Genomic DNA, 12,636 nt, shown 5'->3' with positions numbered 1-12,636 from the left:
TACATGCTCAGGCAGCGTTCACAAGACAGAGGAATCTGATTCTCCTTGAGCAGAAAGCATTCGTAGTATCACATAAAAAAGTGGACTGTAAACTTTAAAACATGACAAATACCAAAGCTCAGCCACATCTAGTTAATCTATAGGCTGAGAAGTTCAGGACTAATGCTGCTTTTACTACCATAGTCCGAGAGAACCAGATGCAGCCGAGAAGCTGAGCTCCAGCTGCAGCAGATGGACTTTCCTTGTGAAAGTCTTAGTCTACAGACACAATGCTCTGTGGGCAAGCAGAGGTAAGGTTGTTACTCCTAGAATCCTTATGGGGGATCAGCCAAACACCTACTGATTCACTATTTTAGTCTGCTTTGACTAGGAGAATCCATGAAACTGCCCCTCACATTCCTAGTAACACTCTAGCTGGACCATTACATAACAAAAACAAATTTCACCTCTTCATTTAGTAAAAGTCACCCAAAAACCTCAATTTGTATTTAAACACAATGAGCTTATTACACCCATAACAGCAATCCCAGTTAACTGTACCATTAAACAGTGAAGATAATGCCTGAATAAGAACTCTTGCTGTTCAGACATGACTCTCCATCTGGGGCTCACACTGTGTGTCCATTGCATTGATGTTACTCTGAGGATGATGTTACAACTTCCTATCATCACTAATCCTGAAGTCCAGCTAACAATCAATGTTCTACACGACTGCAACCATAGAGTTGAAAGGGTAGGGCTAGTCAATTGCATTTCTAGCCCATTATGCCTAAAAAAATATTTGTTATAAAAAAATTCTTACCATGATGGCAGTGAGGGATATTGTCAGTCTTGAAACGCCACAGAAGTATGAGGCAGCTCCAATAACTGCAAAAAGACCAGGATCTATCCAGGCTCCATATTGGTCAGATTGGACACCAAATATCGACACCATGATCAAGCCGACTATTCTGCCATATAAGGCTCCTGTGTACCTAATGGAGAAGACAGTCAGTTGCACAGCATCACGAATGCTATTAAAATTGGAGGAAAATTCTGTCAAATCTATTAAAATTGAAATATGTTACACTCTGGTTACACTGTACAGAAGGTATTCAGATAATACATAATGAGAACAAGAACAGAATTAAACAACTCCTTATTACCCATCTGAAATTTAAGTTTTGATAAACAAGCAAGAGAGATCAAATATTAAACAAATTTCTCCGAAGGAAAGAAACCAAAATTGACTGTTCATAAGTCACTTTGGCAGAGTTTGAGAATATGCATGCTCTTCTATTCCCCTGCGGTCATATTGAAGACCTATTCCATGGAAGCAGGGTTGACTTTAGTTTTCCACTCCTGGTATCAACCACTATTGGTGAAGGCCTTTTACAGGTTAAATCAAGCCAAAGGAGAAATGCGATAAGAAGCTCAAATATTTCCTTCCAGATTCTATCACATAGAGAAAGATATCTTGCATGCAAAAGTGGGATGAATCAGATTGCATAATCAACATTATTTTAACATCAACTGTATCAATAAGAAACGGATTTATGTAACATCTCAACTACTTCATAGGAATGATACCAAACAGGATTCGATTATGTATTAGTAGAGCAGGTTTGTGTTCAGAGTTGCAAGGTTTAAGGAATTAAAGAGGATGATTTAGGAACAATTTCAGAGTCTCTCTTTGCACCTGCAGGCACTAATGAGGTTATTAAAATCAGAGATGTGCAAAAAGTGAGGAATGTATGAGCAAAGCTGGAAAAGGTACAAAAATAGAGAAGGGGAAAGCCATAAAGGGATTTAAAACAAGGAGCATCAAGATTTAAAATCAAGAGTTTCTTATCCAGACACTGCAACAATGAACATTGAAAAGGACAGTAACTAGGATACAGGGATCAACTGAAGTTGACAGAGAGCTGAAGATAAGAGACAAAAGGATTTGCAGCTTGGAGACCACCTGCATAAAGACAGCATCAGACTGGTTTGTCAGATTCTTTAAAAGACTTACAGACATAAAATGTTATCTTACAGCATTGGTATGACAAGTCCACATGCCATAGCAGTACCAGCTGTCCAACAAGAAAACAAGTAGTAAATAACGAGGGCTGTGAAGAGGGCAGCAAATCCAAATTCTTCGTGTGTTCCTCTTCTGAAGAGATAAACAATCCCATTCTTTCCATTTTCAACCAAAAGTACAGCAGCTGAAGATAAATACAACAGTTTAGGAAGCCAAAAATAAAATACGACAGATGCCGAATATCTGAAATAAAGGCACAAACTGCTGAAAATATTCAGCATGTTAAATGACACCTATGAAATGAAGAAGAGTTAGTGTTTCAGGTTGATGATCTTTCATCTAATGTGATTTATAACCTATGTTTGAGTACTTGATTTAAATTGAGTTGTAGGAGCCATGCATCTGTTCCTATCTGCATTGTATTCTGTGTTGTGTATTTATTATGGTTTTATGGTAACTAGTCATGTGAATGGGGATGTGGTAAAAGAAAATTAGCAGACATAAATGCTCTTCAAGATTACAGTCTTTTTCTTATAATCTGATGTAATGCAATGGGAGATTTTCAATATATGCAATATCTGGAAAGGTCTATTAATACACTGATTGTTGTAAAGAAGTTGCCTTATATGCTTAAGGATAAATGGAGATGTTTTGTCTGTGAGCAACTAGATAATCACAACCATGAGATTACTGTCACTGACATTGTTGATTTTACTGAAAGGCAAGTAAGGATCACTACACACCCAGTATTTGAGAATATACAGGATGCTTTATCACAGAAGAAAACACAACTAAGTCACAAATCTGTTCTAAAGCTATAGGAAGCACCTTTGTCACTACTGAAACTACTGTGAAAAGTGAAGCTAAAACTGAACCTGGAGCAGATGAAAAGGGTGCAGATTCGAAGCAAGCTGTGAAGGGATCAAACGCAGTAGTGAGTAATACCCTGGTATCTAATGGCCTTATGGGAGCTGGTGATCATGATTGTAAGCTTCCCATAATTCCAGTTCAAGTGAAGTCTAAGAAGAATAACAAGACTGGTTACTTATGCTTTCCAAGATCAAGGAAAATACAGCAGTGTTCTGCACAGAGTGCCTCATGAACAAGCTCAACCTGGCAAGAAAAGGAACACACATCCTCTTACGCACCACAGATCAAGAGAGGGTTGAGAGTAGTTATGTCGATTCAGGATTGGAAATGGCTGGCTTGGATATTGAAAACTACTATGAACTGCCTAATATCTATACAGAGGAACATATGTTTGTTCACAAAGGGAAAATTCATCATCAGAGAGATCAACAGAAATGGTCTCACCTGAAACCTATTCACTTGCTGGAAATTGATTCAGATATTGAGTTGCTGATAGAGTGAATGTGCCTAAAGCACTGGAACCATTGCAGGTGATTCACAGTGTTAATGATGCAATTAGAACAATGTTGGACTGGACTGTTAATGGACCACTGAAAGGAGACTGTGGTGGTGGGAGAGACTGTGCTCAGCCTGAGCTGACAGGTAATAGGATTTCAGTTTTGAACTTGGATGAGCTTTGGCAGCTGCAATTCAGGGCAAATTTCCCTGAATGTAGTTTGAATGAGCAACTTGGTTTTTGTCAAGAGAAGATCACAGAGAAGGATAGACCATTTACCAGAAAGAGGACATTTGTGTGAATGTTAAGATTTCATGTCTCCTGTGTTTTGGTAGTATGTGGTTGTAATTATTATAGTTCAATAATTAGGGGGCCAGAAAAGAGGAGCCACACATCTGTTTTCTATCTGCATTGTATTCTATATTGTACATTTATTATGTGTATTATTTTAACTAGTCATGTAAGTGGGGTCATGGTAAAAGCAAAGGGAATAAGATACATATTTGTGCCATGTTCTGAGCAGTTTGGAGCTGTGAACCAACAGATGTCATATCTTCTGTTGACCCCTTTAGATCCACTTAACTACACTTCAGTTTCATCACTTCAAGATTGTATGTTCAGCTTGTTGTTAACAAAGGATCAAATACAGTTCTTCAACTTTTGGAATGATTGGAGGGCACGTCACACAAAGATAACAATCCATGGGGGTTGCCTGCAGTTGGCAGTTAGAATTGGCCTCTACATGAGTCATGGATGTGATGCAGGGAAATACTAGTCAATGTCTACGTAACAATTTACAAACAGCACAGAGGTAAGTGATTTGAATTATTTATTTGTGATATAAATCAAGACATTACAAGAATTTTTTCTTTTTTTTGATAATACTGTATTCCTGTGAAAGAGCTAGTATTAGTTTAAGAGCAGACTTGTGCCTTGTTATGAGCAGCAGTTCTGAAGGGAGGGGCCACTCTTCTATCCTCTACTGTTTGAATTATCTTTGACATTTTCTTTTGCACATTGCATTGTGAAAACAAGTGACATGCCAGAGGTTAGATGCCAGCACATGGCTCTTTTCCTTCTGCTGCTGGTGTCCTGGGTGTCTCCAGAAAAGCCAGATTCATTCTGAACCTAGCCCGTTAGCATTGACTTGCATGTGCAGCAAACACATTATTTGTAAAGGGTCAACAAGCTTCAGGAAAATGAGAGATTCGTACAAGTTAATTTGTTTATTTCTTCTATATTTCATAAATGTTTCAAATGAACAGAAATGTAATGCATTTTGCTCTAATTTTTTCCAATGTTTTTATTATTTCAACGGTTTTTAAATGTCAGAACAATCTGAGACATTTAGAAAATGGAATAAAGCCTGTGACAGTGGAGGATAGTTAAAACTAAATCAGTGTAGTGCTGGGATCAGAGCACTCAGGGACCCACTATTTGAGGTCTCATCACCACTTGCAGTCATTCTGCCTCCTTACAGGGTGTGCATGCCTCCAGAATGGTTCAGTTAGTTTTGGCTACTGGATTAGCAAGAGGTCCAAGAGGAGGTGATCAAATCCAATCCTGCCTATTGCTCCTCAGAATGGACAGAGCTCCGTAATTACAGCACTGTAGTGGCAGTCTGAATTTTACAACATTAGAAACTGTGGGGAGAACAAAAAAAGGTCAACCAGAAGCACCTAAAACTATCTAAAACAACTGAAAAGAAATAAAGATATTGAACAGGAAATGACAACAAGTGTAAAACAATGAAGAGAACAAAAATGTAGATTGTTTCATAAGTAATGCATACACAATTTGCTTTTGTGGCTATATATATTTTTTTAAATTGTTGTCTTTTTATAATTCCAGCACCAAGTATAAAATTTAAAATGTAGCTAAGATGATTTTAAAGAAGGAAATGGCAGTATTATAGATTCAAGAACATCCATTCCCAGCTCATGACCTGTAGATTGTTATACATCCATCCATTGTAACATTAAGTAGCTTCTGAACTGAAAAGCCAAATATCTAAAGGCTAATATCTGTCATAAGGTGGGCATTGGGAGTGGACCCAAATGCAAGACACAGACACTGACTACCAGGAACAGGATTAGGCGTGAGAAGGAAGCAAGGAAAGTTGGGAAGAAACAACACTGGACATGACACAGGCCCCGGATGAGACATCTCTGGGCCTGGGCTAGGACTTGACAAGGATAGCGGAACCAGGACATGGAACTGGGAAGTAGAAGCCTGGGCTTGGACTCAAGCCAGAGACTGGACAAGGACCCAGAACCAGGGTCTTGACTCGGGCTCGGACTCCAGAACCCGGCGAGGACATGACATGCCTGCAGGACAAGGAGAGGCTGGACTTGAGACTCATGGACAGGATGAGGGAACCCCAGCACCAGGCTGGGCGAGGCACATGACAAGACAAGAACACAAAGCTGTGGTATAGACAAGACAAGGACATGAACTGCCTGGACAGGACAAGGGAACCCCAGCACTGGGCTGGGCAAGGTAAGGTACTCCTGTGCTGGTTGAGGCACATGGACAAGACAAAAACACAGAGCCAGGACCCCTCCTTGGGTACAGGATGTAGGGCTAGGACTCATAACACAGAACATGACAAGACAGTTCCCAATGCGAGGTAGCAGCAAAATGGCCAGACCTACCTAGCAAAGGCATGGACACAGACAGTTCCAAACAGGGCAAGGCTCCAGGAGGGAGGTGAAGGGATACAAACAGGGTGTTTGGGCAGGAACAATCCAGCAGCCAGAGGCTGAATCCTGAAACTATTTATGAGGCCAGCCCAAACAAGAGTCAGCTGCCTCAACAGAAATTGGGGAAACCCGGAATAAGGAGCATGGACTGGACCATGAACCAGAATGCAGATTCATGGACTGGACCACGACAATATCTTTATCAACAACTCTATAATCAAGTTCACCCAACACCAAGACATGGTACAGAACTTAAATAACAATATCAAAAACATTTATGATCCAAGATGGCGGTGCAACACAGCTTGCAGCAGCCACTCTGGAACTGATTATCTGTTATTTGTGAAGTGGGGTGCCACGCGCAATCATAATTGATTGAAAATGGATATGGAAGCACGGAGAAACATTGGGAAATTCCAGGAAGACCTTCTTCGTTGCTGCTGCTGCTGTGAGGTCCGGGTCTCTGCTGGGAAGAACAGGCCCCCAGTCCTCGGGGTTGCATTGCAGATGGCCATTGGTGGGGCCGTCTTAATACGCTCGGCAGAGGATGGTGCTTGGAGAAGCTGTGCTGGAGGGGATGGTCGTCGGCTTGGAGGTTCAATGGACTCGGAGTCTGCTGCAGTCAAGTTGCTTCACCAAGCTGGGTGCGACGGAGCTTTCATTGTTGCTGCGTCTGCGAGGCTGAGTCGAGTTGAGCGGCGCCATGGAAGTCCATAGCGGGGGTATTTCTTTCTACTGCCTGTGTGGGGTGACAAGTCTATCGGGACCCTGAGGACTTGTGGAAACTGTGTGGTGGTTTCTTTCGAATTTATAGTCTTTTAACATCTTGGACTATTTTCACTGTGCCCATGATCTTTTGTTTAATCAATTATGCTATTGTTTGCACTGTTGTAACTATGTGGTTTTGTGCAGGTCTTGTAGCATTAGTTTTTGGTCTTGTTTTTGTCTGGTGGATTTGGAGCTCCTTTCCGGGGAACGCGCTAGACGGTAGCGCGATATTAATACGCAGCAGCCTCTCCAGACTCTGGATTGGGGATTGCCAAACGTTATGTGGATTTTCTGGTGTAGTCTGTTTTGTCATACGCTTTTGTGATGTCATTCTGGGGGAATGTTGTCTCATTTTTAATTGCATTGCATTTGTGGTTTCTAAATGACAATAAACTGAATCTGAATTTATTGGATAAGAGCCTGTAACAAGGCATGCTACAATCAGAATCTCAACTCCTGACCACACCTCTCCCATCAAACAGCTCTTTGCATTTTACATGTCTTGACAGAAGGGGAATGCATTATTCACCACTTAAAGCAACACTGCTCCTGCCACTAAAATGAACTTCAAAATCCTGCAATATTCTGGGAGGGTTTAATCTAGGTTTACCTTGGTTGTAACTAAAATTTGAATGTTGAATGCCATCAGGTCCAATCCATGCAGTTCCTTCGGGACAGTTATAGAGGTAGAAAGGCTTTGTCTTACTCAGGAGGTGAGTGACTTTTGTTGAGCTGTTGTGGTAAAGCGACCTGGTAAATTGTGAAAGAGAAAAAAAAATCAACTTTGTCTCTCACTAACAAGGTGTAGAAGTAATCAGGAAATTACAGCCCCCTGTACCTCTAGTGATGTCTATCTTAGATTATTAAATCTGCTTGTCCACATTTCTTATCATCATTTAGAAAGAAATTATCTGTTTGTCCTGTCGTCAGTGTATATTAACATGAATCAATATTCAGTTAAGAATCAAACAGTGTGTCTCTAAGTTGCTCCCGAGGAAGCAACTAGGGCAGGAGGGACCTGGGTTAAGATATTGCGGCACAGCAAGAGACAAAATGCTGGAGGAACAAGTCAGGTAGTATCCACAGAGGAGAATAAACAGTTGATCTTTCAGGCTTTCCAATGAACATGGTTCCAGTTTTTTTTCCCCATGGAAACTAAAAAAAAGACACTGTAGATTAAAAAATGTCCTTATCAGGGGGTACACAGTTGGATCAGAGAATAATTTGCTAACCAGAGAGATCAGGCCATGGCTTTAAATTCCTAGTGGACACTGAGTTAACTATCCAAACACCAAAATTGCTTGCAACAAGCTAGAACAGGAAAGGCAGAGTGTCTATCAATATCATTCCTGATCAGCAAGAAAATGTAATTATTTAGACCTTTGAGGAAATAGTATAGAATTGTACAGCATTTAAAGCTGAATCCCCAATAACCTGATTACTGGAATTCCAGGTAATTAAGTTCTGACGAAGGATTATTCTATTTCTCTCCACAATGACGCTGCATGACCCGCTGTGTTTTATTCCCCACCACGTTGTTTGGCTTTTATCTTTAGTTAAAGGCTGAATTTAATTTGTTTACCAGTCCGTACCGATAGGCCAACTTTATACAAAGAGCCTAACGATGTGTGTGAACAATTGCCGGCACTGCACTGCTGCGCTAAACCAAAAAAAAAATCACGACTTATGCCAACGACAATAAACCTGTTTCTGATTCTGCTCTAAACAAGATCAAGCTCAATTGTGATGACTCGTACAGGCAGGTCTGTGAGTATTCGTTGTCAAATCGCACACGTGAACAAGGAGAAACTTGAATCTCGTGAAATTGCAATGCATTGCCCAATAGAAAACCTCAAGAATGGAGGAAGGGAGGGTAGGATATCGGAAAGGAAAGAAGTATGCCTCACCCGTTTTCCGGTGCGTCGTGCCAATGGGGGGAGAACGGAGTACACGGGAAGAAGGAAGGCACGTAGACTGTGGCTGTAATTGTGACTACCTGTTCACAAAAACATCAATCTTTAACTCATCTCACTATTCGAGATTTAAAGTAAAACATGTATATAAATAATGGACATTTAGTTGAGAAATTTAAATATTTTAGCGAATTTTGTTTTTAAGTAAAGTTAAAATTCCAGCCGATCTGTTCCCCAATAAAACTCCTCCAACTATAGCAAGAGTTACATAAAACAAGTCACTTCCGATCTTTTATGAATCTGTCAAACCTGATTACAGTTTTAAGACCACAGGCTTTTCTTGATTATTCCAGGTCTCAAGCAAACGTGAAAGAAGAATTGCTGCGATTAACGGAGCTGTTAATGTTACTCTGTGTTACAGACCCAATTCAGCCAGTAAAGATAGGATGGACACCGTGTGTTAAAACTTTGTCTTATGATGGGGTACAATGAGCTATTGAAGGCGTATAAAACATTATACAATCAGTAAAAAAACTGTAATAAGGTTTGGTTATTTTTAACTGACAAAAACATACAAAAAAAAACCACGAGACCAACTTGGGAAAAATCACAATTATACCTCTATAATGCTAATTAATGTCAACAGTACAGAATTTGTACTTTCAGTAATTTTGCTTCGGGAAAGCGGCACCCAGACTTCAAAGCAAATTCCCTGTTTTTTTTTCAAACGCACTGGCCGGTATTAATAGTGTCATGGGGCGGTGGTAAATGTCAATAATTTAATAGGAGCATTGTTTCAGTAAAACTTTCTAAGGTATTGGAAAATAGTGAGTAAGCAAGCACACCCAATTAAATAAAAATGAACAGACTACATTTTCTTTCTGTAGATTTCATCACAGAGAGAGATATTCTGGGATTTTCTGCGTTAAGCAATATTGCCACAGGCCAGGGAGCCGCGGGGTGCATGGCAGGTTATAAGTTCATTTCAAAATATTCCACGTATAATTCCATCAATCTATCTTTCACGTTTTTAAAGCTTTGAAAACATACACAAGCAACTATTCTCTTCCAGTGCCCTTGGACAGGGTATAGCATTTTCTCATAGCAAATTACGTGAATGAACAGTCCAATACAGTAATACAAAGGTAATTATGGAAGTTATCATCCCGTTTTAATGAAATATAACTGATCAGACAGAAACTGCGTGAAATCCAATTGAAAGGCATAAGTAAACAGATTAGAGAGAAAACAATAAAAAAATTACCTAAATTCAACTGTACAATACAATAAAAACTTACCAAAATCAGGATTGCCTCCAAGAGCTTGCTTATCTTTCTTATTAATGGATGCTTAATTAAGTTAAAGAATTTTTTCCGAAATTGGTTGACTCTGATGTTCATTGAGATAAACAATGCTCCCAGCAGACCACCTATGATTCCCAGGATAATGGTTGGAATGAAGATCAAAATGTTCATGTCCAGCAGATATTTCACCTAGATGTAGGCGTCATGAAAGAGAATAGCTGGTAAATACCAATACTAATTTAATTTAAGAAGCTTTATCTCCTTAAAGAATGAGTTGTGATTTTCAGTACCAAAACCGATTTCAACAAATGCTTCAACAAAAATTTCAACAAGATTTCAAACAAATGTTGGCAAAGGAAATCTACATTTTAACAATGCAGAAAAGGAATTTTACTAAAACCCTAGTCAATGCTGAGTCAAGAGTTTGCAGAAGATTACATTGGTGATCCACACCACAGAAAATCTGTTCTTCAAAAGCCACCAGGAATTGCTTCAACACTGTTTAAAGTGGCCACCATGTCACAGTATCTGATTTTCAACAGGATTTATCTTTTATTTGCTACTCAAGTTTCTAATTACTAACACCTCCTCCCATAATCACCCACCCAAAAGCCTTCCTGGCTACCTGTGCTAGGTTCTGGCCCAAATGCTTTCCTGATACCTAATTCATACAGCTGAACCAATTACATGCCACTGACAAATCATGCCCCTGGAAGTCATGACCACCTTTGTACCTCTTTTCTCATCACTCCTGATGCCCTGAACTTATCCCTAATATCCTATTAATCCCACTCTGGGGCTACCCCCATCTCCTTTTCAACTTGGCACAGTTTATAACATTAAGTTTGTCTTTTACATCAATAAATATGTAGGAAAGGCCTTTGAGCACATTTACACAGACTGGTCTATTGCATAAAACACTCTCTGCCTCATTCTATAGGGGCCCAATGTATAAAACATGTTTCAAACCACCCCTCCAGGCAGCTTTGAAGGAACAAAACAGGTTCTTTGTGTATTCTTGCATGTAAACAGCACGTTTCACAATTCTTTCAAGATGTATCAAAGTACTTTTACAGACAAGTAAGTACTTCTGAAGTATGGTTGCTGTTGTAATGAGGAAATCTGTTAACTTTAGGGAAATAGATTTCTGGCTTCTATTTTATGTATATTTCAAACTCTAAACAGTTTAAGACGATTTTCTTTGAAAAGGTGAGAAAGGAAGAAACTACCTAAGTTATGTTATGATTACATTATAGCGAGTGGTATCATTGAGATGACTAATTTCTCATTGGTGTTACTAAGTTTCTTACCTCAATTGCATTTTACAAGAAGATGCTAAGGTGAGAAATATAACCTGCTGCAAGTAGGGAGCATGCTTCCTGGTACAACAGTGTTTTCCAAAGAACAGACCAATTATCTAAATTATTATTATTATTATTATTATTATTATTATTATTATATTATCTTATATATATTTATTAAATTAACTTATTCCACTTTAACAAGTGTATTGCCTGCTGATTGAGAAGGCAATGATGTAAAACTGGGAAGCCCTCTGGTGGTATGAATGGAATAAAGAGTTTTTCATCTGAATGGGAGGTTACCTAGAACTGGAAATTTTTTGATGGTGAGTTCCCCTAATAAAATTCTGCATTAACTTGTAAAGTCATCCTCATTGATTTATTATGAAGAGAATAAAACTTGTTTTTGCAATATTTCAAATCATGAAAACCAGATGAGAGTTTGTCCTTCTCCAAGGCATTATTATTGTTTTTTAAATGTTACTTGATGTTTTGATTTACAATTATTTACATATTAGAGCATTTAGAATATTCTTCAGTAATCAGCATATTAACTTAATGCAGCTCTGCTCCTCGACTTTTCACAAAACGTACCCCAAATAAAATACTTTCTTCAGCCTTGAAGAATCCAAAATGGCCCTGATAAGTGAATCCATGAAAAGAGGATGAGAGGAGATCTGTGGTGAATGCAGCCATCAGACAACAGAAGAAGGTCTGCCAGGCCAGTTTGATATCCCAGAAAGAAGCCACCTCTTCAAAAGTGAAGAGCAGCCCACCCACAGGGGCTCGGAACACAGAGGCTATCCCTGCTCCTGCCCCTGCAGTAATGAAGTTTCTCCTGAAACAGATTGACAAACTGAGCATAATTTTTAACCACTTCTAAACAGGAATTTTATGATAAATGCTGTACCTTCGCCAACAATTAAAGTACAATTTTATATTTTAATTCATGCTATACTCATGGTTCAAACAACAGGAAAAATAATTTGTGTCAGACTCATTAATTACACCAAGCAATCCATGATCCTAATCTACAAATGCAATGCACAAATAAAATCAACCTTTCCCACTACTGTTAAAATTTACCTTCAGATTCAGTAGCCTAGTGGTTAGCAAAATGCTTTACAGTACAGGTGATTGAGTTCAATTCTCGCTGCTGCATGTAAGTACATTCTCTGCCTGACCACCTGGGCTTCCTCTGGGTGCTCCGGTTTCCTCCCACAGTCCAAAGACATACCAGTCGATAGGTTAGTTGGTCATTGTAAATTATCTCGTGA

At 39.3% G+C, this 12,636-nt stretch overlaps 1 protein-coding gene across 3 annotated transcripts in view; it reads right to left on the bottom strand.

The window, feature by feature from the left end:
- Window positions 1–12,636, bottom strand: part of LOC132399851 (chloride channel protein B-like) — a 105,911-nt gene that overhangs the window by 76,748 nt on the left and 16,527 nt on the right. For all 3 annotated transcript variants that reach the window (XM_059980685.1, XM_059980695.1, XM_059980703.1), the window contains 6 exons: window positions 11,954–12,197; window positions 10,053–10,247; window positions 8,749–8,837; window positions 7,452–7,591; window positions 2,018–2,189; window positions 803–974 (listed from right to left, as the gene is read on the bottom strand). In XM_059980685.1, coding sequence (XP_059836668.1) covers window positions 803–974; window positions 2,018–2,189; window positions 7,452–7,591; window positions 8,749–8,837; window positions 10,053–10,247; window positions 11,954–12,197 — 1,012 coding nt within the window. The remainder of the gene's footprint in view (window positions 1–802; window positions 975–2,017; window positions 2,190–7,451; window positions 7,592–8,748; window positions 8,838–10,052; window positions 10,248–11,953; window positions 12,198–12,636) is intronic.

Source organism: Hypanus sabinus, chromosome 1, assembly GCF_030144855.1.
Source record: "Hypanus sabinus isolate sHypSab1 chromosome 1, sHypSab1.hap1, whole genome shotgun sequence".
In the NCBI taxonomy this organism is placed as follows: Eukaryota; Metazoa; Chordata; class Chondrichthyes; order Myliobatiformes; family Dasyatidae; genus Hypanus; species Hypanus sabinus.
Note: the sequence above shows the minus strand (reverse complement) of the source record. Positions and strands in the feature narration are given on the sequence as shown.